The sequence below is a fragment of the Triticum urartu genome, chromosome 6 (assembly GCF_003073215.2).
Source record: "Triticum urartu cultivar G1812 chromosome 6, Tu2.1, whole genome shotgun sequence".
Lineage (NCBI taxonomy): Eukaryota > Viridiplantae > Streptophyta > Magnoliopsida > Poales > Poaceae > Triticum > Triticum urartu.
Window position 1 is genome coordinate 507125955 of NC_053027.1, and position 24010 is coordinate 507149964.

The 24010-nt window shown below is 46.1% G+C and overlaps 1 protein-coding gene and 1 pseudogene across 1 annotated transcript; one reads left to right on the top strand and one right to left on the bottom strand.

Annotated features, from left to right (window-relative positions):
* Positions 1–614: 614 nt before the first annotated feature.
* LOC125514639 (expansin-A5-like) lies at positions 615–2066 on the bottom strand. The gene is made up of 3 exons (XM_048679979.1): positions 1760–2066; positions 1319–1649; positions 615–1222 (listed from the first exon to the last, which is right to left on the bottom strand). Exons 1-3 carry the CDS (start codon positions 1980–1982, stop codon positions 916–918), a joined length of 861 nt encoding a protein of 286 aa, XP_048535936.1. The 5' UTR covers positions 1983–2066; the 3' UTR covers positions 615–915.
* Positions 2067–6932: 4866 nt separating this feature from the next.
* LOC125516885 lies at positions 6933–11489 on the top strand (annotated as a pseudogene).
* The last annotated feature ends 12521 nt before the right edge of the window (positions 11490–24010 follow it).

The window sequence follows — 24010 nt, forward strand, 5'->3', positions numbered from 1 at the left end:
GCTCTTAGGTGGAGTATGTTGTTTGTTCACGAGAGAAGCCTCACTTCTCGTTTTGTGTCTCAAACACCACCTTCCCTGCTGATTCTATTTTTATTGGAGAACTCCCTTACTCCCGTGGCTTCTTGTTTTGTGTCTCAAAACTTCACCTCTGCTGCTGATGCTATTTCTTACTGGATAACTACTTAAGCCCCGCAAAAAAAAAAACTACTTAGCAGGGTTCTGCAGTTGATTCTTCGACCAACGGATAGTGATGTTTCATGTTATAATGCTCGGCCTCGCACCGACGACCAAGAATAAAACGAAATGTTCAGAAATCGACCAGAAAAGTTGTCTGCTTCCGTTTGAAGGTGAGCTCATTTGCGAGTAGAAGACAGCAGCGCAATAAAATTACAAGATGGGACAAGCACTGCTGTCTTCATCAGAGTTAAATACTTACATTGCTCAGAAGAGGAGGAAGTAAAACATGCAAAAGCCAGAGGCTTAAATTAACTCGGTCTGAGGTTACATCACAGCCAAGCACACACCACACACGAAAACATCCACGAGACAAAGGCCACCACCCAAGAGGCCCACTCGCTAAACAGGCGGGTGATACAAGGCGGCGTCGGTTAATCAAGCCAAGCCTTTACCACCGCTGCCATCCTAGCCAAAACCTCGTTCAAATGCTTTAGGCTTCAGCTACCACTCACTCACTCACTCACGCACGCTAACCAGACAATTAAAAGCCCATGATAATACTAGGCCTAACTACCTGCTACAGCCTCGAATCCCCGAAGAGCGTCGGACGCTTGTGGAAGAACCATCATAAAACCATGGCGCTTCCCAGCACGCTCCAGTCGGGAGGTTGACGACGACCACTACTGACCACTACTACTACAAGATAGTACTGCTTCGGCGGATGGATGATGCGGGCGCTCAGTGGAACTGGGCGCCGCTGAAGGTCTGGCCGAAGGACCAGCCGCGCGGCACGGCGTTGTTGGAGACGACGGACTGGCCGTTGCCGGCCGTGACGCGGAAGGAGAGGCCCTGCCCGTCGAGCAGCGCGTTGCTCTGCCAGTTCTGCCCCCAGTTGCGGGAGAGCGACTGCCACCCCGAGCGCGTGGACTTGACGGACACCGCGTGCACGTCGCCGGGGCCGCCCACGTTGGTGACGAGCACCAGGTTGAAGTAGGAGTGGCCGTTGATGGTGAACCGGATGCCGCCCTTCTTCTGGCACGCCACCCTGCACGACCAGATCCACGCCACCGTCAGTGTCAACTCCCTTAACAGTTCTTGGGCAGGCAAGGGTAGTAGTAATGCGTGACGGAAGGGGGCGAACCTGCGGTAGGAGACGGGGACAATGCCGGCCCGGTAGAGCGCGATGCGCTGGAAGACGGGCTGGGACATGTCGAAGTGGGCGCGGGGAGGGTTGCACCAGCCGCCGGCGTCGGAGTACTCGGCGAAGTTGGGCGGGCAGAAGTTGGTGGCGGTCACCACGGTGGAGCCGGGGAGGCAGGCGTGCGGCGCGCCGGCCTCGGTGCCGCCGGGGTCGCACCGCACCTCGAAGCAGGCCCCGCAGCTGAGGCCGTTGTTGAAGAGTGCCGTGCTCAGGGCCGCCGTGTTGGAGCCGTACCCCGTGCTGTAGAGGTTCCCGTAGCCGCACGCCCCACCTGCACACGCGCACGAGCAGACGGTGAGCACCGGCAGCGAGCGGCATCCAAGATGCACCAAGAAACAGTACTAGTACAATGCTGTGAGTGACGGTGTTTACTGCACGTACCCATGGTGCCGGAGGCGTCACCGCCGCCGTAGAAGGTGGCGTGCGCGGAGGCCCAGGCGCCACCGCCGAGCGGCGCGTGGGCGTGGTGACCGATGCCAGGCCCGTGCCGGTGGACCAGGCCGTGCCCCGGCAGGTGCGGGCCACGCCCCTGCCCGCGGGACAGGGCGAGCGGGAGCAGCGCGGCCACGAGGAAGGCGAGGAGGGCTGCTCGGGCGGGCGCCATCGGCACGGTGGAGCGGCTGCCTGGTGCGCGGTGAGGCCGGCGGGGGTGGGTGGAGCGCGGTGGGGATGTGCTGTGCTCTGGCGTCCGGGCTGGGATCCCATAAATAGAGCCGGGCGGCGCGGCGCGAACGGTTTCGAAACGGTGCGGCGCAGTGTGGAGTGAGGACTGGGGCGGGCACGCGGGCGGGGCCCGCGGTGGAAAAAGCAGCAGGTGGAGCGGCACGGAGGCCGCGACACGGGTTTCCTGGGGCGTTGGGGGGCGTGGCGGGAGTGGTAAAAGCAGCGGCAGCGGCAGCGGCCAAGACAAAAGCTGTGGCGCTGGCGGTGGGTGGAGGGTGGACTGGCTCGGGCGTACTCCCGCGCGGCGGTGGCAAGTTTGGAAGTGGGCCGAGCGGGAGCTAGCACTAGACCCGTAGGCCTGCTTGGTTCGCGGGCAATTTACAGATGCATAGCATGGCTCCACGATGATGAAAGGTGGATGGAAATTTCCGTCGAACGTGCCGGCCACGGGCGCCGGGTTTCGATTGCGTTACTGCTTGTCGTGGTACTACTGCTACGTTCCGTGGAAGATCACGTGGCCTGTTGCATGGCACTAACTGGGTGTTTTGGTTTTCAGTTTTAAACAAAGCTTAGTGGTTTGTTGGTTTTGCTCCGGTGTTTGGTGTGGCTTGCGAATACACAAATCTGGAAGTAAAATAAGGACGCCGTGGGGAGGAGCTCCGGTCTCAAGCTCGGGTCAGTCGGTTGCTTAAGAACAAGAACCTGCAATGCTCCTATATTCTAACGGAACTTGTCAGCCCCGGGATTGTAGGTGGCAAGCGGGATTTTTTTAAGCAAAGGTTTCTACGGTATCTTTGACCAAAGTACGGAGAAGTCTCGTTGATTTTTAACTTCAACATTCTACGACGCCAGCACAGACCGGAGTTTATTTCCTAGCGAGTGGCGATAGCATCTTTGATTTGGATGTTCCCGAAAAAACATTCATTTCCCTGGTTACCAAAGTAAAATGACATGTCGAACCATGTACTGACGGCGACTTAGAGCAGTCATGCGCCTCAAACCCTCCTCTCATGCCCGCGCGGACCCCTCGGTCACTATCCGGTCAAGAAATTTCGACTTAGACGGACGTCTCAAACATGCTTTAAATGTCCGGACTGACCGGTATCCCTCTTATCCAGTCTAAATATAGAGCGGATATAGGGACGCCCGCCATGTCGAAGCTAGCCCACGCTGACCCACCCGACCCACATATGTTCGTCCCTATTCACTCGTCGGATCAAACCCTAGCCACTTCACACTCCACTCCATCCATCACCCGAGCTCACCTCCAGCGATTTTCGGCCGTCTCTGGCATGGCGGGCAACTGATCTGACTCCGACCAGTCCGAATCCGTCGACAGGGGTATCAATCGTCCGGGTTGGAGGAGGCAGTGGCGGTCTGCATTGCACTCCGCCTCTCCCGAGAGGACAGCGCCCAGCCAATGGACGGATTTGTCCAGCGCGACTCTATGGCGTCGGCTCAACGGGTGCTCGGGTCCTCTGGGACTGGATAATCGCAGTCTCGACGGCCGGAAAATCTCTCCTTCCCCATCACCGCCCGGGCAGACTATATGAGTCCCACCGGGAACGGGTAGCCCGCTGTGGGAAGGAGAGGATAAGGACCGCCGAGGCCTGTATCGCGACGGAAATGGTAGCGGCGGAGACGGCTAATGCGGCGATGCGGGCGGCCGTAGAGGAGGAAGTCATCCGCTCCCGCATTGTGAAGAAACGACAACGGAGAAACACGCGCGTCCCTGCGCGGGAGCAGAACCGGGTGTTCCGTGCCATGGCCGGACTGCCACCGAAGGAGGAAAAGGAGGACAACGGCGACGAGGACAGCTTCGGCGACGAGCAGATCCGGCTCAATCCCTACCACGTCATCTACCGGTATTTCCACGGGAAGGACGACAAGGGCGCCGGGAAGGGCAAGGGAAGTCGTGGATGATCTCCACCATAGCCAAACATGTCAAATTTTGGTAGTCCGATGGCACGTTTCGAAAGTAGCGATGGAGTAGCCGGACGATGTGTGTGCGTTGACATAGTTGCATGAATTTGGGATATGATAGTAGTGATGGAGCACAAAAGTAGCAACGATCGAAAATGCAAGGCCTCCTGCCTAGGACCTCCTAAGTATTCCTCGAAGTCGAATTCCACGTAGAATCATCCTCGGGATCCTCTGGCTCCTGGACTCCATCATATGATCGCAGTAACCGGAAAAAGGGGGAAAAGAAGTAGGAAAGAAACCGTGAGTACTCATCCAAAGTACTCGCAAGAAAGGATCTACACTACATATGCATTGGTATCAATGAAAAGGGTAGTAACTATGGACTGAACTGCAGAATGCCAGAATAAGAGGGGGATAGCTAGTCCTATTGAAGATTACGCTTCTAGCAGCCTCCATCTTGAAGCATATAGAAGAGAGTAGATGGTAAGTTCACCAAGTATCATCGCATATCATAATCCTACCCGGCGATCCTCTCCTCGTCGCCCTGTGAGAGAGCGATCACCGGGTTGTATCTGGCACTTGGAAGGGTGTGTTTTATTAAGTATCTGGTTCTAGTTATCATAAGGTCAAGGTACAACTCTGATTCGTCCTTTTACCGAGGGACACGACTATTCAAATAGATAAACTTCCCTGCAGGGGTGCACCACATTTCCCAACACGCTCGATCCCTCTGGCCAGACACACTTTCCTGGGTCATGCCCGGCCTTAGAAGATCAACACGTCGCAGCCCTACCTAGGCACAACAAAGAGGTCAGCACGCCAGTCTAAATTCTATGGCGCAGGGGTCTGGGCCCATCGCCCATTGCAAACCTGCACGTTGCGTGGGCGGCCGGTGAGCAGACCCAGCAACCTCCATTACAAAGGAAGTCGCGTTACGCGGTCCAACCCGGCGTGCACCACTCAGTCGCTCACGTCAAGAAGGCTTCGGCTGATACCACGATGTCGAGTGCCCATAACTATTCCCGCGTAGTTGGTTAGTGCGTATAGGCCAGTGGCCAGACTCAGATCAAATACCAAGATCTCGTTAAGCATGTTATTTTGAAGTAACCGCGGACGCCGACCAGGGCCAGGCCCAACTCTCTCCTAGGTGGGGCTCAACCTGCCCTGTCGCTCCGCCACAAAGTAATCATCAGGGGGTTGTCGGGAACTCAGGCCCATCACTACCTGGATGGAACCACCTGCCCCTTCAGCCCCCATCTCCGAACAGTAACATAAGTAATGTAATAGTATAGTATAGTGTATATCCGTGATCACCTCCCGAGTGATCATGGCCCAGTAATATAGCATGGCAGACGGACAAGAGTGTAGGGTCACTGATGATAAACTAGCATCATATACTAATCATTTAGGATTGCAGGTAAAGGTAACAACAGTAGTAGCAAAGACAGGCTATGCAGCAGAATAGGATTAACCCAAAGGAGTAACATGCTACACTACTCTAATGCAAGCAGTAGAGAGAAGGAGTAGGCGATATCAGGTTGATCAAGGGGGGGCTTGCCTGGTTGCTCTGGCAAGGAGGGGTCTTCGTCGATGTAGTCGATCACAGGGGTATCGGCAACAATCTCGGGGTCTATTGGAAAGAAGTAATGGAGGGGGAACACAATAAATAACAGAGCAATCAAAACATCACAAAGCATAAAATGGCAATACGCGGTGCCATGGGTGATCTAACGTAGGGATAGGTGATACCGGCGAAGGGGAAAAACATCTGGGAAAGTATTCCCGATGTTTGTCATTTTTGGACAGCCGAACCAGAGGGGAATGTTGCAAGTTCGCTATGCTAGGGATGTGTGGCGGATGAACGGACTACGTATTCAGATTCGTCTCGTCGTTCTGAGCAACTTTCATGTACAAAGTATTTTCATCCAAGTTACGGTTTATTTTATATTAATTTTCAAAGTTTTAAATAGTTATTATTATTATTATTAATACAAAAGAACATATTGCGCCAGCATGACGTCATCCCGACGTCAGCAGTCAACCAGCCAGTTGACTGGTCAAACTGATGTTTGGGCCCCACCTGTCATTGATAGTGGGTTTGACATAGTTTAAAACTAATCAAATTTAACAAATTAACCTACTGGACCCACACATCAGTGTCTACTTAGTGTAACTAATTAAATTAATTAATTAATTTCGGTCTCAATAAGTTTGGGGATGTGGGCCCCACTGGTAGTGACTTGGGGTGCACAGTCAGCACGTTGACCTGAGTCAACGCGGTCAATCGGGCCCGTGGGTCCCACCGGGCAGTGACCCAGGGGGTGGCCCCGGGCCAGGCTAGGTCAGCGCGGCCGGCTCTCGCCGCCGGCGACCAAATACACGACGCTGACCCGCCAAAATTCACCGGAAAACGTGCACAGGGCATGGATTCATTCGCGCTTGGGCTCGTTCGAACGAGCGCGAAGAGGCACATCTACTGGCATGAGCGGTTCGTCCCGATGTGGCCGGAGATGTCGCCGGCGCCGAGCTGAGAAGCGGCCGGAGCTCGGCCGTGGTCGGGATTGGTGTTGCGGGGGGGGGTTGTTCGATGCGCGGACAGGCTCATTCCATAGCTAGGACTCACCCGCGTCGATTGGTGGTCGCGGAGCGGCTGGGAGTGGTCCACAGGGACGACGACAACGAGTGGAGCGGCGGCGGCGTGCGGGCGAAAGCATAACCGGAGCTAGGGGCACTAGGGGATGTGGGTGTGCGTGCGTTGGACTCCTGGCAACTCCAGGAGCACGTATGTGGGCTCAGACACAAGCGACAGTAGTGGCGTGTGTGGCGGCGAAGCTAACAGCGGCAGTGGGCTCGGGGGCGAGGCCATGACCCCCGCGGGTTTGCTGCTGATCACCGGCGACGAGGGACACATGATGATGATGCCATCTTCCTTGAAGATCTCTCCAAGCATGGTGACGAAGATGAAGGCATGGGGGACTATGAACCCTACTCCCCGCCTCATCGTGGTGCTGTTTTTGGTCGCAATGGTCATCGTTATGACCGTCGTGATCAGGATGACCGTGACAACCAAGCGAGAGTGAAGCTACATGAGCCATCATTCACGGGAAAAGAGGACCCGGATGCATATATTGAGTGGGAAGAGAAGTGTGACTAAATCTTTCGCATCCATGGTTTTTCTGAAGCTAAGAGAGTTGATCTTGCTGTTATGGAGTTCTCTGGTTATGCTCTTACATGGTGGAATCAGCTGCAAGACGATCGGTTGATGTCAGGCAATAATCATATCCGCAGCTGGACCTTGATGAAGTAAGTCATGAGGCGCCGTTTTGTTCCATCATACTATGAGAGGCAATTGTACAAGCTGTTGCAGGGGCTCACTCAAGGTTCCCGCACTGTTGAGGAGTACTATAAAGAGATGGAGGTGTTGCTGATTCAGACAAGAACCCATGAAAATGATGAGGCGGAAATGGCAAGATTTTTACATGGGCTGAATGATGAAATATCAGATTTTGTGGAGATGTTTCCTTATGATACAATACAAGATTTGGTACATCAAGCTATAAGAGTTGAGAAGAAGAATATGCGTAATGGTCGTACTTGTGGTTTCCAAGGCTGCACCACCACACGCTCATGGCAGCGAACACAACATCCATATGGTTCTCAATTTGAGGGCGCACCACCTAGGCACCCACATGCCTCGACGGCTTCCTCACCTGCTATTCGCAATGAAGATAAGAGGCCATCAGCTATAGCAGGAGTATCCTCTGCTCCACCTCCAGAAAAGAGTTCTACACGCAACAGCGACATTCAATGCCACAAATGCGAAGGAAGAGGTCATATTTCTTCGGAATGTCCCAGCAAAAGAACTATGATCCTCAATGAACGAGGTGAATGGGAGTCTGACAGTGACCATGAAGGTGGCAATGATGAAGTGGAATAGGAGCAAGGTTGGGAAGTAGGAGGAACTATTTTATCTAGTGAGGGACTTGATGGAGAAGCTTTGGTTGTATGTCGTTCACTTAACGCCCAAGTTGTGGAGGAGGAAAAGGGGCAGCGACATAATCTTTTCCACACGCGTTGCCTTATCAACTCAAAGATATGTCGAGTGATTGTTGATAGTGGCAGCTGTAGCAATATTGCAAGCACGGGGATGGTCGAGAAGCTTCAATTGCAAACAAAACGTCACCCACATCCATACCGCATGCAATGGCTGAATGATTGTGACGCAATTAATGTGATTAGCAGCATGCGAATACCAATTTCAGTAGGGACATATCAAGATGATGTTGAGTGTGATGTGGTGCCGATGGACACTTGTCACTTGCTTCTTGGACGACCGTGGTTGCATGACCGTGATGTGCAAATCAGCGGGCATGCGAATCGCTTATGTTTTGTCCATAGAGGAGAAAAGTTCAATTGGCTGCCCATGACACCTGAGGAAGTCTATCTTGATGAGATGAAAAGAAAAGGAAAGAAAAAGGGAGAGAGTGATCATACACAACGAGTGAGCCACCAACATAGTGAGGGAGTGTTTCCACAGCCAAAAGCTCCATAGCCAAATATGACCAAGCCCCGGGAAAAAGAGGGATTAGTTATGACAGCTAGGAAAAGGGATATGCGGGAATTGAGGGAACCTAATACTCCATTGTTTGTACTCATGTACAAGGAAACTTTATTGGCTGCTAACGACTTACCCTCAACTCTTCCTAGTGTTGTTCTTGATCTTTTGCAGGAGTATGAGGATGTGTTTCCCAAGGAGGTACCACCTGGTTTGCCACCGAAGCGGGGCATTGAGCACCAGATCGACTTGGTTCCGGGCGCCCCACTACCAAACTGGCCACCATATCGAGCACACCCAGAGGATACGAAGGAAATTCAGAGGCAAGTAGAAGATCTTCTTAATAGAGGGTATGTAAGGGAAAGTCTTTCTCCTTGTGATGTTCCCATACTTTTAGTTCCAAAGAAAGATGGTACCATGCGCATGTGCACTGATTGTAGATCCGTTAACAACATAACTGTGAGATATCGGCACCCTATTCCTAGGCTCGATGACATGCTTGATGAACTTTGTGGCACCACCATATTTTCCAAAATTGATTTACGAAGTGGTTACCACCAAATAAGAATGAAAGAGGGTGACGAATGGAAAACTGCATTTAAGACAAAATTTGGCTTGTATGAATGGTTGGTTATGCCCTTTGGATTAACAAATGCACCTAGTACTTTCATGAGATTGATGAATCATGTGCTTAGATCCTTCATTGGCAAGTTTGTCGTGGTTTACTTTGATGACATATTGATTTATAGCAAAACTTTGGAGGATCATGTTGTACATATAAAATGTGTGCTTGCTGTCCTACGGGAGGAAAAGTTGTATGCTAACGTGGAAAAGTGCACATTTTGCACAAACAAGGTTGTGTTTCTTGGCTTTGTTGTTTCAGCAAAAGGTGTGGAGGTCGATGAAGAGAAGATCAAGGCTATTCATGAGTGGATGCCTCCACAAAATGTGAGCTAAGTACGTAGCTTCCTCGGACTTGCAGGTTTCTACCGCCGGTTCATGAAGGATTTCAGCACCATTGCTGGACCAATGAATGAGTTAACGAAGAAAGACACTCATTCCAATGGGGTGATGCCCAAGACAAGTCCTTCCAAGAATTGAAGATGAGATTGACATCAGCCCCATTGCTTTCACTTCCTGATTTTGGTAAGACATTTGAGATTGAATGTGATGCAAGTGGTGTTGGTATTGGTGGAGTACTAATGCAAGAAGGTAAACCCATCGTCTATTTTAGTGAGAAGCTTAATGGTCCAACTCTTAATTATTCCGTCTATGATAAAGAATTGTATGCACTTGTTTGATCTTTGGAAACATGGCAGCATTACTTGTGGACAAAAGAGTTTGTAATACATTATGACCATGAATCTTTAAAACATCTAAAGGGCCAACTAAAATTGAACCATAGACATGCAAAATGGAGTGAGTTCATAGAGTCTTTTCCTTATATTGTCAAGTACAAGAAAGGGGAGGATAACGTTGTTGCCTACGCATTGTCTAGATGTCACATTTTACTTTCCCAACTTGATGTTAAAATCCTTGGTTTACAAAGCATCAAAGAATTGTATGCTAACGACTCATACTTTTCTAAACCATTTTCAAAGTGCAACAAGGGAAAGGGATGGGAGAAGTTTCACTTGCATGATGGATTTCTATTTCGAGCTAACAAATTGTGCATCCCAGAATGTTCTGTTCGTCTGTTGCTCTTGTAGGAGGCTCACGCTGGTGGCATCATGGGACATTTTGGAGCCAACAAAACCGAAAGTGTGCTCGTTGATCACTTCTTTTGGCCGCGCATGAGATGTGACGTGGAACGCTACGTGATGAGATGCGAGATTTGTCACAAAGCTAAGTCCCGCTTGAATCCTCATGGTTTATATACTCCTCTATCTATTCCGAATACTCCGTGGAAAGATATTTCTACAGATTTTGTTCTTTGTTTACCACGGACTAAGAGGGGGAGTGACTCGGTGTTTGTGGTAGTTGATCGTTTTAGCAAAATGGCACATTTTACCCCTTGTCATAAGAGCGATGATGCTTCACACATTGTTGATCTATTTTTCAGGGAAGTTGTGCGGCTACATGGAGTACCACGCACGATTGTGTTAGACCATGACACCAAATTTCTAAGCTACTTTTGGAAGACCCTGTGGGGAAAACTTGGCACCAAGCTCCTATTTTCCACGACATGCCACCCAAAAACTCATGGACAGACTGAAGTTGTCAACCGAACGTTGTCCATGATGCTACGAGCAGTCCTCAAGAAGAATTTGAAGATGTGGGAAGAGTGCCTACCTCATGTGGAGTTCACGTATAACAGGGTTGTACATTCGACCACTAAATTTTGCCCATTTGAACTTGTTTTTTGGATTCAAACCTACTGCTCCCATCGATCTTTTGCCTTTGCCACTGCAGGAACGAACCAGCCTTGATGCAAGTAAGCGTGCTAATTTCGTCAAGAAACTTCATGCCCAAGCAAAGGAGAACATTGAGAAAATGACTGAACAATATACGAAGCGGGTAAACAAGACCATGAAGAAGCTGGTGTTCGAGCAAGGCGATTTGGTATGGGTACACCTTCAGAAGGACTGTTTTCCTGAGCAACACAAGTGAAAATTACACCCACGTGGTGATGGACCATTTGCGGTGCTCAAAAGGATCAACGACAATGCTTACAAGATCGATCTTCTAGAAGAATATGGTGTTAGCCCAACCTTCATTGTTTCCGATATTTCCCCATACTTTGGGCCTTTAGAGTCGAGGACGACTCCTTCTCAAGAGTGGGAGGATGATGAGGACATCCCAACCATGGGCAACACACCACCAATCATCAACGGTCCAATCGCAAGAAGCCGCGCGATGCAAATACATGATCAGGCGAACGCTAACTTAAGTATATCATTTGACCTTGAAAACATGGTTGTGCCTTCTCCTCCTTTGTTGTTGGTTGAACTCAGGTGCGATATCGAATAAGGCCAAACACATTTCAGTCCGTGCGAAACAATGTTTTATGGCGAAGGAACAAAGTTAGGAATTCATGAAGAATGAGTTGTCTGCTGAAGAAACATTGTTCTGATTCTGACGAAACAATGTTTTGTACGAGTTTGCTATTCCAACTTGCGAAAGGTTCCCAGAACTCGAGTTTGCGGCTGAAGGAAACATTGTTCGACTCTAGTGAACAATGTTTGGTCAGGAACTGCCAACCACCTCCAACGAGAGTATTTTAGAAGCTACCCCATTAAGTCTTGAAGCCATTTAGTCAAACAAAGCTGGTTCCCTTCCACACCTAAGCTAGTTCCAGAAGCTAGTTCTCTTTCACACCTATACAGGGGGGTTGTCCCAATTATAAATAGGCTAGCTCTTCCCTTTGTTGGGCACTTTTGCCATTTCTATCAAAGACCAAAGACATAGACTCCTCCTGAGATTGGAGAGCTCTTGTTACCCTTATTCTCGTGATTCCTTGAGAAATTGCTCCTAATTCGTGCTCCATGACTAGATCGTGTTGTGTGGGTTAGAGTTCGTGGTTTCCCTTGCGGATTGCACCTATCCCGTGCTCCACGACTTGAGCATGGTTGTGTGGGGTAGTATTGCGGGTTGTGGATCGGTGAATGTTCGGATTGCAAGGTTTGGTGAGCCTCCTCCTCGTCGGGTCATAATCTCTTATTTTCCATTTTCTGGCTGCTTGCAGCTAGTTATCCCCATCCGTTTATCGATCCTACGCCGTGAAGATCGGACCTCCCCTTGAACACCCTCTTCTTCGAAGACGGGGTCGCAGCACCTTTGGAGGTCACTTAAGCTGGGCAGACGCTGATAACCCACAAGTATAGGGGATCACAACAGCTTTCGAGGGTAGAGTATTCAACCCAAATTTATTGATTCAACACAAGGGGAGCCAAAGAATATTCTCAAGTATTAGCAGCTGAGTTGTCAATTCAACCACACCTGGAAACTTAGTATCTGCAGCAAAGTGTTTAGTAGCAAAGTAATATGATAGTGGTGGTAGCGGCAACAAAAGTAAAGACAACAAAAGTAATGTTTTTGGTATTTTGTAGTGATTGTAACAGTAGCAGCGGGAAAGTAAATAAGCAAGAACCAGTATATGGAAAACTCGTAGGCACCGGATCAGTGATAGATAATTATGCCGGATGCGGTTCATCATGTAACAGTCATAACATAGGGTGACACAGAACTAGCTCCAATTCATCAAGGTAATGTAGGCATGTATTCCGTATATAGTCATACGTGCTTATGGAAAAGAACTTGCATGACATCTTTTGTCCTACCCTCCCGTGGCAGCGGGGTCCTATTGGAAACTTAGGGATATTAAGGCCTCCTTTTAATAGAGAACCGGAACAAAGCATTAGCACATAGTGAATACATGAACTCCTCAAACCACGGTCATCACCGGGAGTGGTCCCGATTATTGTCACTTCGGGGTTGCCGGATCATAACACATAGTAGGTGACTATAGACTTGCAAGATAGGATCAAGAACTCACATATATTCATGAAAACATAATAGGTTCAGATCTGAAATCATGGCACTCAGGCCCTAGTGACAAGCATTAACCATAGCAAAGTCATAGCAACATCAATCTCAGAACATAATTGATACTAGGGATCAAACCCTAACAAAACTAACTCGATTACATGATAAATCTCATCCAACCCATCACCGTCCAGCAAGCCTACGATGGAACTACTCACGCACGGCGGTGAGCATCATGAAATTGGTGATGGAGGGTGGTTGATGATAACGACGGCGACGAATCCCCCTCTCCGGAGCCCCGAACGGACTCCAGATCAGCCCTCCCGAGAGGTTTTAGGGCTTGGCGGCGGCTCCGTATTGTAAAACGCGATGATTTCTTCTCGCTGATTTTTTTCTCTCCGAAAGCAAATATATAGAGTTAGAGTTGGCGTCGGAGGGTTTCCAGGGGGCCCACGAGGTAGGGGGCGCGCCCTAGGGGGGGCGCCCCCACCCTCGTGAGAAGGGTGTGGGCCCCCTGGTCTTCATCTTTGGCGAGGATTTATTATTATTTTTCTAAGACCTCCCATGGAGTTTCAGGTAATTCCGAGAATATTTGTTTTCCACACATAAAACAACACCATGGCAATTCTGCTGAAAACAGCGTTAGTCCGGGTTAGTTCCATTCAAATCATACAAGTTAGAGTCCAAAACAAGGGCAAAAGTGTTTGGAAAAGTAGATACGACGGAGACGTATCAGATGCCACATGTCTGAAATATACTGGACATCCAACCGAAAAGAAGGGAAGTCATAGCAACATCAATCTCAGAACATAATGGATATTAGGGATCAAACCCTGACAAAACTAACTCGATTACATGATAAATCTCATCCAACCCATCACCGTCCAGCAAGCCTACGATGGAATTACTCACGCACGGCGGTGAGCATCATGAAATTGGTGATGGAGGATGGTTGATGATGACGACGGCGATGAATCCCCCTCTCCGGAGCCCCGAACGGACTCCAGATCAGCCCTCCCGAGAGGTTTTAGGGCTTGGTGGCGGCTCCGTATCGTAAAATGCGATGATTTCTTCTCCCTGATTTTTTTCTCTCCGAAAGCAAATATATAGAGTTGGAGTTGGCGTCGGAGGGTTTCCAGGGGGCCCACGAGGTAGGGGGGCGCGCCCTGGGGGGGCGCCCTAGGGGGGGCGCCCCCACCCTCGTGAGAAGGGTGTGGGCCCCCTGGTCTTCATCTTTGGCGAGGATTTATTATTATTTTTTCTAAGACCTCCCGTGGAGTTTCAGGTCATTTTGAGAATATTTGTTTTCTGCACATAAAACAACACCATGGCAATTCTGCTGAAAACAGCGTTAGTCCGGGTTAGTTGCATTCAAATCATACAAGTTAGAGTCCAAAATAAGGGCAAAAGTGTTTGGAAAAGTAGATACGACGGAGACGTATCAACTCTCCCAAGCTTAAACCCTTGCTTGTCCTCAAGCAATTCAGTTGACAAACTGAAAGAAAGAAAGAAAACTTTTACAAACTCTGTTTGCTGTTGTTGTTGTAACTATGTCAAGCCAGCATTCAAGTTTTCAGCATAGATCATAACTAACCACATTTGCAATAATTCTCAGGTCTCATAATTACTCATATCAATAGCATAATCAACTAGCAAGTCATAATAATAAATCTCGGATGACAACACTTTCTCAAAACAATCATAATATGATATAACAAGATGGCATCTCGCTAGCCCTTTCTGAGACCGCAAAACATAAATGCAGAGCACCTTTAAAGATCAAGGACTGACTAGACATTGTAATTCATGGTAAAAGAGATCCAATCACAGTCACACCCAACATAAATTAATAGTGATGAATGCAAATGACAGTTGTGCTCTCCAGCTAGTGCTTTTTAAATAAGAGGGTGATGACTCAACATAAAAGTAAATGGATAGGCCCTTCGCAGAGGGAAGCAGGGATTTGTAGAGGTGCCAGAGCTCGGTTTTGAAATAGAGATAAATTGTATTTTGATCGGTATACTTTCATTGTCAACGTAACAACTAAGAGATGGCGATATCTTCCATGCTAAACACATTATAGGCGGTTCCCAAACAGAATGGTAAAGTTTATACTCCCCCTCCACCAACAAACATCAATCCATGGCTTGCTCGAAACAACGAGTGCCTCCAATATACATCAGGTCCCAGGGGGAGGTTTGTTTGCAATTAATTTTGATTTAGTTTGCATAAAGCATGGGACTTGGCATCCCGGTGACCAGCCATTTTCTCGTGAGTGAGGAGCGGAGTCCACTCCCCTTGAGAATAACCCGCCTAACACGGAAGATAATGATAGCCTTGGTTGATACATGAGCTATTCGAGTATACAAAACAGAATGTTTATTTGAAGGTTTAGAGTTTGGCACATACAAATTTACTTGGAACGGCAGGTAGATACCGCATATAGGAAGGTATAGTGGACTCATCTGGAATAACTTTGGGGTTTAAGGGATTGGATGCACAAGCAGTATTCCCGCTTAGTACAAATGAAGTCTAGCAAAAGACTGGGAAGCGACCAACTAGAGAGCGATAACAACCATGTACATGCATTAAAATTAATAAACATTGGATGCAAGCATGAGTAGGATATAATCCACCATGAACATAAATATCGTGAAGGCTATGTTGATTTGTTTCAACTACATGCGTGAACATGTGCCAAGTCAAGTCACTTAAAACATTCAAAGGAGGATACCACCCCATCATACCACATCATAACCATCTTAATAGCATGTTGGCACACAAGGTAAATCATCATAACTCATAGCTAATCAAGCATGGCACAAGCAACTACGATCTCTAATTTTCATTGCAAACATGTTTATTCATAATAAGCTGAATCAAGAACGCGGGACTCATCATATTTACCAAAACAAAAAGAGGTCGAGTTCATACCAGCTTTTCTCATCTCAGTCAGTCCATCATATATCATCATAATTGCCTTTAACTTGCATGACCGAATGGTGTGAATAATAATAAGAGTGTGCGTGCATTAGACTAAGCTGGAATCTGCGAGCATTCAATAAACAGGAGAAGACAAGGCAATATGGGCTCTTTGGTTAATTCAACAATAATGCATATAAGAGCCACTACAACAATCTAATTATGGTCTTCTCCTACTGACCCCCAAAGAAAAGAAAAAGAAATAAAACTATTTACACAGGAAAGCTCCCAACAAGCAGAAGAAGAACAGGAAATATTTTTGGGTTTTCTTTTTAATTACTACTACAAGCATGGAAAGTAAATTAATTAAAAGCTACAACTAATTTTTTTTATTTTTCTTAAGGTTTAACAAACACACAAGAAGAAAGCAGGTAAAAGAAAATAAACTAGCATTGATAATACAGTGAAAAAGTATGAGCACCGACATCTAGCAATGAGTGTGTGTGAACATAAATGTAATGTCGGTGAGAAATGCGTACTCCCCCAAGCTTAGGCTTTTGGCCTAAGTTGGTCTATGGCCACGGCTGGCCTGGCGGATATCCATAATAATAGTGGTTGGGGTCGTACTGTGATGAGGAAGAAGAAGGCTCCGATTGCCACTGGCTGGCAATCATCTCCAGATCCCACTGATAGTTGGACTGCCGTGAAGGATCAAATTGTGGTTCCGGTTCTGGCTCCTCGGCTGGTGCAGGGTTCCGGTAGGCGTGAATAGCCGTCAACGGAACAAGGTACGTGCCTGCAGTCAAATCAAACAAAGAAGGAGCAGGCAAGGTAATAGTCTCAGGATGATGTTTATTAAAGAACAATTGATATTTAAGCTCTTCTGCCCTATTCTTAACAATAAAATCATGTGCTACCATACTTTTATGATCTAGATAAACACGGGGCAGCACCTTTTCTTCCTTCTCAGCATGCCTAATAGGTATGTTAAAATGTGCGGCTAGGCATGTAGCATAAATGCCTCCAAAGATGGGGCCCTTAGTACGGTTCATATTTAACCGTCTAGCAATAATACCGCCCATACTAAAAGTGTTATCACTGTATATAAACCCTGGAGTAGAATAATTAAATCAGGGATACTAAGGTTTCCACAGTTTCCGCATCCAATTAAACAACGACTAGCAAATAATGCAAAGTAACGTAAAACAGGAAAATGTATGCTAGTGATTCATGCATCGGAAACCTTCATGGTTTCTCCTACAGTGATATTATTAATAAATCCCTCCACATCATCGTGATGTGGTTCTTATGTCTTGCCCTCAAAAGGGACTAAACAAATCCGACAGAAATTATAAAGTGACATCTCCTTGCTCATCATATAAATGAAACTCCACCGTGGGTGGTGAGTTCCTAGAATGAAATTGAAAGTTTTGCACAAAGGTATTTGTGAGTAAGAGATATTGATCGCATTGGTCGTGGAGGAAAGCGGTGAGGCCTGCATTGTGAGCCAATTCATGAAAATCTTCATAGATACCGGCTGCTCTCAAGAAATCTTCGAAAGGCCATTCACACGCCCGAATCTCCGCGGTGCGAGGCAGATTATACTTAGGCTTTGGTGCCTTTTCCTTTGAGCTTTGGCTCGATGAGCCCCTCAAGAATCTCCTCATTATATTCTGAAAAATTCTGAAATTTTTAGTAACTTCAAACAAAAGTAAACCAACTTCAATAAAACTGATAGCAACTACTCTTACAAGTGCCTAGAGCCTATATCAAGCATTAGAACTACTTGTAACCATATAAATTTGACATGCAAGCTCAAGAACATGGTCACCTATGCAGCATAAATTTGCAATGAATTAAGCACTAGAACAAAAACTAATTGGACCAATGGATGAGTCACATACCAAGGAACAATCTCCCCAAGCAGTTTTGCGAGAGGTGCTTTGAGCAAGGAGATCGAAAACCACAGCAAAAGTGGCTGGAACTCGTGCTTGAGTTGGTTTTTCGGGTTTGTGTGAGACAGAGGAAGAAGATGGGTGCTGGGATAAGTGGAGGAGGGCCACCGTGGGCCCATGAGGCAGGGGGCGCGCCCTATAGGGGGGGCGCCCAGCACCCTCGTGGCCAGTGGCAGCTCCTCTCGCGGTAATTTTTGCACAGTAAATCCTCAAATATTCCCGAAAAAATCATATTAAATTGGCATGTCATTCTGAGGACTTTTATTTTTGGGATATTTTTATATTGCACGGATAATCAGATAACAGACAGAAAAATATCTATTTTTATTTTATTTCTACTAATTAACAGAAAGTATAGAGAGGGTACAGAAGTTTGTGCTTCTAGTTTCATCCATCTCATGCTCATCAAAAAGAAACCACTAACAAGGTTGATCAAGTCTTGTTAACAAACTCATTCCGATAATCATGAAACCGGAGAAATTTCAAATAACACTAAGTTACCTCAACGGGGATATGCACTTCCCCTACAATAAGTATATCATATTTCTTCTTGACAGTAGGAAGAGGAAATTCAAAACCTCCAAATATAATCGATGGAATTTTTCCAATGGAGTTGATACTATGAACTTGAGGTTGTTTCCTCGGAAAGTGTACCGTATGCTCATTACCATTAACATGAAAAGTGACATTGCCTTTGTTGCAATCAATAACAGCCCATGCAGTATTAAGAAAAGGTCTTCCAAGAATAATTGACATACTATCATCCTCGGGAATATCAAGTATAACAAAGTCCGTTAAAATAGTAACGTTTGCAAGCACAACAAGCACATCCTCACAAATACCGACAGGTATAGCAGTTGATTTATTAGCCATTTGCAAAGATATTTCGGTAGGTGTCAACTTATTCAAGTCAAGTCTACGATATAATGAGAGAGGCATAACACTAACACCGGCTCCAAGATCACATAAAGCAGTTTTAATATAATTTCTTTTAATGGAGCAAGGTATAGTAGGTACTCCGGGATCTCCAGGTTTCTTTGGTATTCCACCCTTAAAAGTATAATTAGCAAGCATGGTGGAAATCTCAGCTTCCGGTATCTTTCTTTTATTAGTAATGATATCCTTCATATATTTAGCATAAGGATTTGTTTTGAGCACATCAGTTAATCGCATACGCAAAAAGATAGGCCTAATCATTTCAGCAAAGCGCTCAAAATCCTCATCATCCTTTTTCTTGGTTGGTTTTGGATGAAAAGTCATGGGTTTCTGAACCCAAGTCTCTCTTTCTTTACCATGTTTCCTAGCAACAAAGTCTCTTTTATCATAACGTTGATTCTTTGATTGTGGGTTATCAAGATCAACAGCAGGTTCAATTTCTACATCATTGTCATTACTAGGTTGAGCATCATCATGAACATCATTATTAACATTTTCACTAGGTTCATGTTCATTACCAGATTGTGTTTCAGCATCAGACATAGATATATCATTTGGATTATCAGGTGGTTCAGCAATAGGTTCACTAGAAGTTTGCACAGTTCTATCATTTTTCTTTTTCTTCTTTTTAGAAGAACTAGGAACATCAATATTATTTCTCTGAGAACCATAGAAGCATGTTTGCTAACAAGTTTAAGTTCATCTTTAATATCAGCCATATAATCACCCAAGCGTCTAATCATATAAGCATTTTCTTTTAATTGTCTACCAAAATAAGCATTGAAGTCATCTTGCTTATACATAAAGTTATCAAACTCATCCAAGCAATGACTAGTAATTTTAGTAGGAGGAACTTCAGCTTTATCATATCTATAGAGAGAATTTACCTTAACTACCTGTGTTGGGATATCGGGGTTAGGAGGTTCTTCAACAAATAAATAATTGAGATCATAAGTTTCTTCAACAGGCGCTGAATTAAGACCATGTATTTCTTCAATAGGAGGTAAATTCTTAATGTCTTCAGCTTTAATACCTTTCTCTTTCATAGATTTCTTTGCCTCTTGCATATCTTCGGGACTGAGAAATAGAACACCTCTCATCTTCGGAGTTGGTTTAAGAATAGGCTCAGTAATTGGAGCAGGAGCTGGCTCAGGAGGTGCCCAATTATTTTCATTTGTCAACATATTATTCAATAGAATTTCAGCTTCATCTGGTGTTCTTTCCCTGAAAAGAGAACCAACACAACTATCCAGGTAATCTCTGGAAGGATCGGTTAGTCCATTATAAAAGATATCAAGTATTTCGGGTTTCTTAAGAGGATGATCAGGCAAAGCATTAAATAACTTGAGAAGCCTCCCCCAAGCTTGTGGGAGACTCTCTTCTTTAATTTGCACGAAGTTGTATATTTCCCTCAAAGCAGCTTGTTTCTTATGAGCAGGGAAATATTTAGCAGAGAAGTAATAAATCATATCCTGGGGACTACGCACACAACCAGGATCAAGAGAATTAAACCATATCTTAGCATCACCCTTTAATGAGAACAGAAATATTTTGAGTAAATAGAGGTAACGTGATCTCTCGTCATTAGTGAACAGGGCAGCTATATCATTTAACTTAGTAAGATGTGCCACAATTGTTTCAGATTCATAGCCATAAAACGGATCAGATTCAACCAAAGTAATTATATCAGGATCAACAGAGAATTCATAATCTTTATCAGGAACACATATAGGTGAAGTAGTAAAAGCAGGGTCGGGTCTCATTTTATCTCTAAGTGATTCTTTGTTCCATTTAATTAATAACCTCTTAAGCTCATATCTATCTTTGCAAGCAAAAATATTGGCAGAAGATTCCCTATCAAAAATATAGCCCTCAGGGATAACAGGCATATTTTCATCATCACTATCATCATTGTATTCAGATTCAATAATTTCTTTTTCTCTAGCCCTAGCAACTTGTTCATCAAGAAATTCACCAAGGGGCACAGTAGTATCAGACATAGAAGCAATTTCATCATAAGTATCATGCATAGCAGAAGTGGCATCATCAATAACATGCGACATATCAGAACGAATAGCAGAAGCAGGTGTAGGTGTCGCAAACTTACTCATAACAGAAGGTGAATCAAGTGCAAAGCTAGATGGCAGTTCCTTACCTCCCCTCGTAGTTGAGGGATAGATCTTGGTTTTTGGATCTCTCAAGTTCTTCATAATGATAAGCAGATATAAATCCCAAGTGACTCAAAGAATAGAGCTATGCTCCCCGGCAACGGCGCCCGAAATTTGTCTTGATAACCCACAAGTATAGGGGATCGCAACAGCTTTCAAGGGTAGAGTATTCAACCCAAATTTATTGATTCGACACAAGGGGAGCCAAAGAATATTCTCAAGTATTAGCAGGTGAGTTGTCAATTCAACAACACCTGGAAACTTAGTATCTGCAGCAAAGTGTTTAGTAGCAAAGTAATATGATAGTGGTGGTAGCGGCAACAAAAGTAAAGACAACAAAAGTAATGTTTTTGGTATTTTGTAGTGATTGTAACAGTAGCAGCGGGAAAGTAAATAAGCGAGAACCAGTATATGGAAAACTCGTAGGCACCGGATCAGTGATGGATAATTATGCCGGATGCGGTTCATCATGTAACAGTCATAACATAGGGTGACACAGAACTAGCTCCAATTTATCAATGTAATGTAGGCATGTATTCCGTATATAGTCATACGTGCTTATGGAAAAGAACTTGCATGACATCTTTTGTCCTACCCTCCCGTGGCAGCGGGGTCCTATTGGAAACTTAGGGATATTAAGGCTTCCTTTCAATAGAGAACCAGAACAAAGCATTAGCACATAGTGAATACATGAACTCCTCAAACCACGGTCATCACCGGGAGTGGTCCCGATTATTGTCACTTCGGGGTTGCCGGATCATAACACATAGTAGGTGACTATAGACTTGCAAGATAGGATCAAGAACTCACATATATTCATGAAAACATAATAGGTTCAGATCTGAAATCATGGCACTCGGGCCCTAGTGACAAGCATTAAGCGTAGCAAAGTCATAGCAACATCAATCTCAGAACATAATGGATACTAGGGATCAAACCCTAACAAAACTAACTCGATTACATGATAAATCTCATCCAACCCATCACCATCCAGCAAGCCTACGATGGAATTACTCACGCACGGCGATGAGCATCATGAAATTGGTGATGGAGGATGGTTGATGATGACGACGACGATGAATCCCCCTCTCCGGAGCCCCGAACGGACTCCAGATCAGCCCTCCTGAGAGTTTTTAGGGCTTGGCGGTGGCTCCGTATCGTAAAACGCGATGATTGCTTCTCCCTGATTTTTCTCTCTCTGAAAGCAAATATATAGAGTTGGAGTTGGCGTCGGAGGGTTTTCAGGGGGCCCACGAGGTAGGGGGCGCGCCCTAGGGAGGGAGGGGGGGCGCCCCCCACCCTCATGAGAAGGGTGTGGGCCTCATGGTCTTGATCTTCGGCGATGATTTTTTTTCCTAAGACCTCCCGTGGAGTTTCAGGTCATTCCGAGAATATTTGTTTTCTGCACATAAAACAACACCATGGCAATTCTGCTGAAAACATCGTTAATCCGGGTTAGTTCCATTCAAATCATACAAGTTAGAGTCCAAAACAAGGGCAAAAGTGTTTGGAAAAGTGTTTGGAAAAGTAGATACGACGGAGACGTATCAGACGCCACATGTCTGAAATATACTGGACATCCAACCGAAAAGAAGGATTGGACGTCCGACCGGAGTTGGTCGTCCGGCCACTGGAGATTGGAGTCATTCAGGGCAGCAGTAGAGAGAACATGAACACAGGGAGTGAACGTCCGGAGAACATCAGCCGTTCGGTGCACGGTCGTCCAGAGAGGACGGAAATCCGTTATTTTCGATTCTGTGGTGTGGCACAGGATGTCTGGTCAACCCCGGACGTCTGGAAGCTGGTCGTCCGAAAGAACCAAAAATCCATGGGTTTCTTATTGCTATCGTGGCACCGGACTTTCGGTGAGCAACGGACAGCCGAAGGACTGTGACGCGCCGGTCGTTCGGACAAGGCAGAGGCCAATGTTAAAGCTAGGGTAAAAACTCCACCAAGAGATTTTCCTAGATTTGATCAAGTCTTTTTGCGAGAACCAGTGATCCCCTCTTAATAGTGCGGGATCCCTATAGTCAAGAGAGAACCGAAAAAGAGCTAGAGCTTTTTGTCTCATTTCTCCTTACTTTGAGTATCTTGAATATGTCGGTCATGATCCGCACAATAATCTTCTGGGAACTAAACCTGAGATGCACTTGACAGAGATGATTAGTTCCCTATGTATGTTGTCAACAATATAAAAATATGATTAAGGGCATGATTGCAGTTTCAGTATCCCCCTTTTTGGTAGTTGATGACAACTTACATATAGCTCTAAAAAAAGACTTATGAAGCTGAGGAGAGATTTGTTATAGAGCCCCCCCTTATTGTATGCATAATGAAACTAAAAACAGGCAGGAGCTCTCCCTTACTTGATAAAGAGCACATAAAACACATTACATAGCTCAATATGACAACATACAGATAATACATGATAGTTGCACGACTCAACATAAGGTTCACCAAACGATCAACATACATAGATAGCATAATGGTTCAAGTACCATAAAACATAGTGGTTCAACAAATAAAATACTAAGACAATCTCCTCCCCCTTGGAATCAAGTACCCCAAAGGGGAAAGCACTGAGAGAACATCCACGCAATCAGAGATCATCACCATCATCGTCATCGCCATGGGTGCCACTGCCTCCAGCCTCGTCAAAGAAATCATCCCATTAAGGGCCAGGTGGGAATCCAAAGTCAGAAGGAAGGGCTCCTGGAAGGCGCTCATCCTCACTCACATTAGTGGCTTCGGAGTCTCTCAGACGAGCCTTCAAAGCATTCTTAAAGGAGATCATGCGAGTGACCACATTATGGTTTTGTGAGCAGTTGAAGGAGAAAGCCTTCATCATGGCAGAATGGGCTTTCCCAAGAAAACCGGCAAGGCGACCGAAAGGAAATGAGCCAGAGAGATCAGGATGAGGCCGAGTAGCTGTCCGTTGCTACCTCTTGAGCATGCATTGGTTTTCCCTTGAAGAGGAAAGGGTGATGCAACAAAGTAGCATAAGTATTTCCCCCAGTTTTTGAGA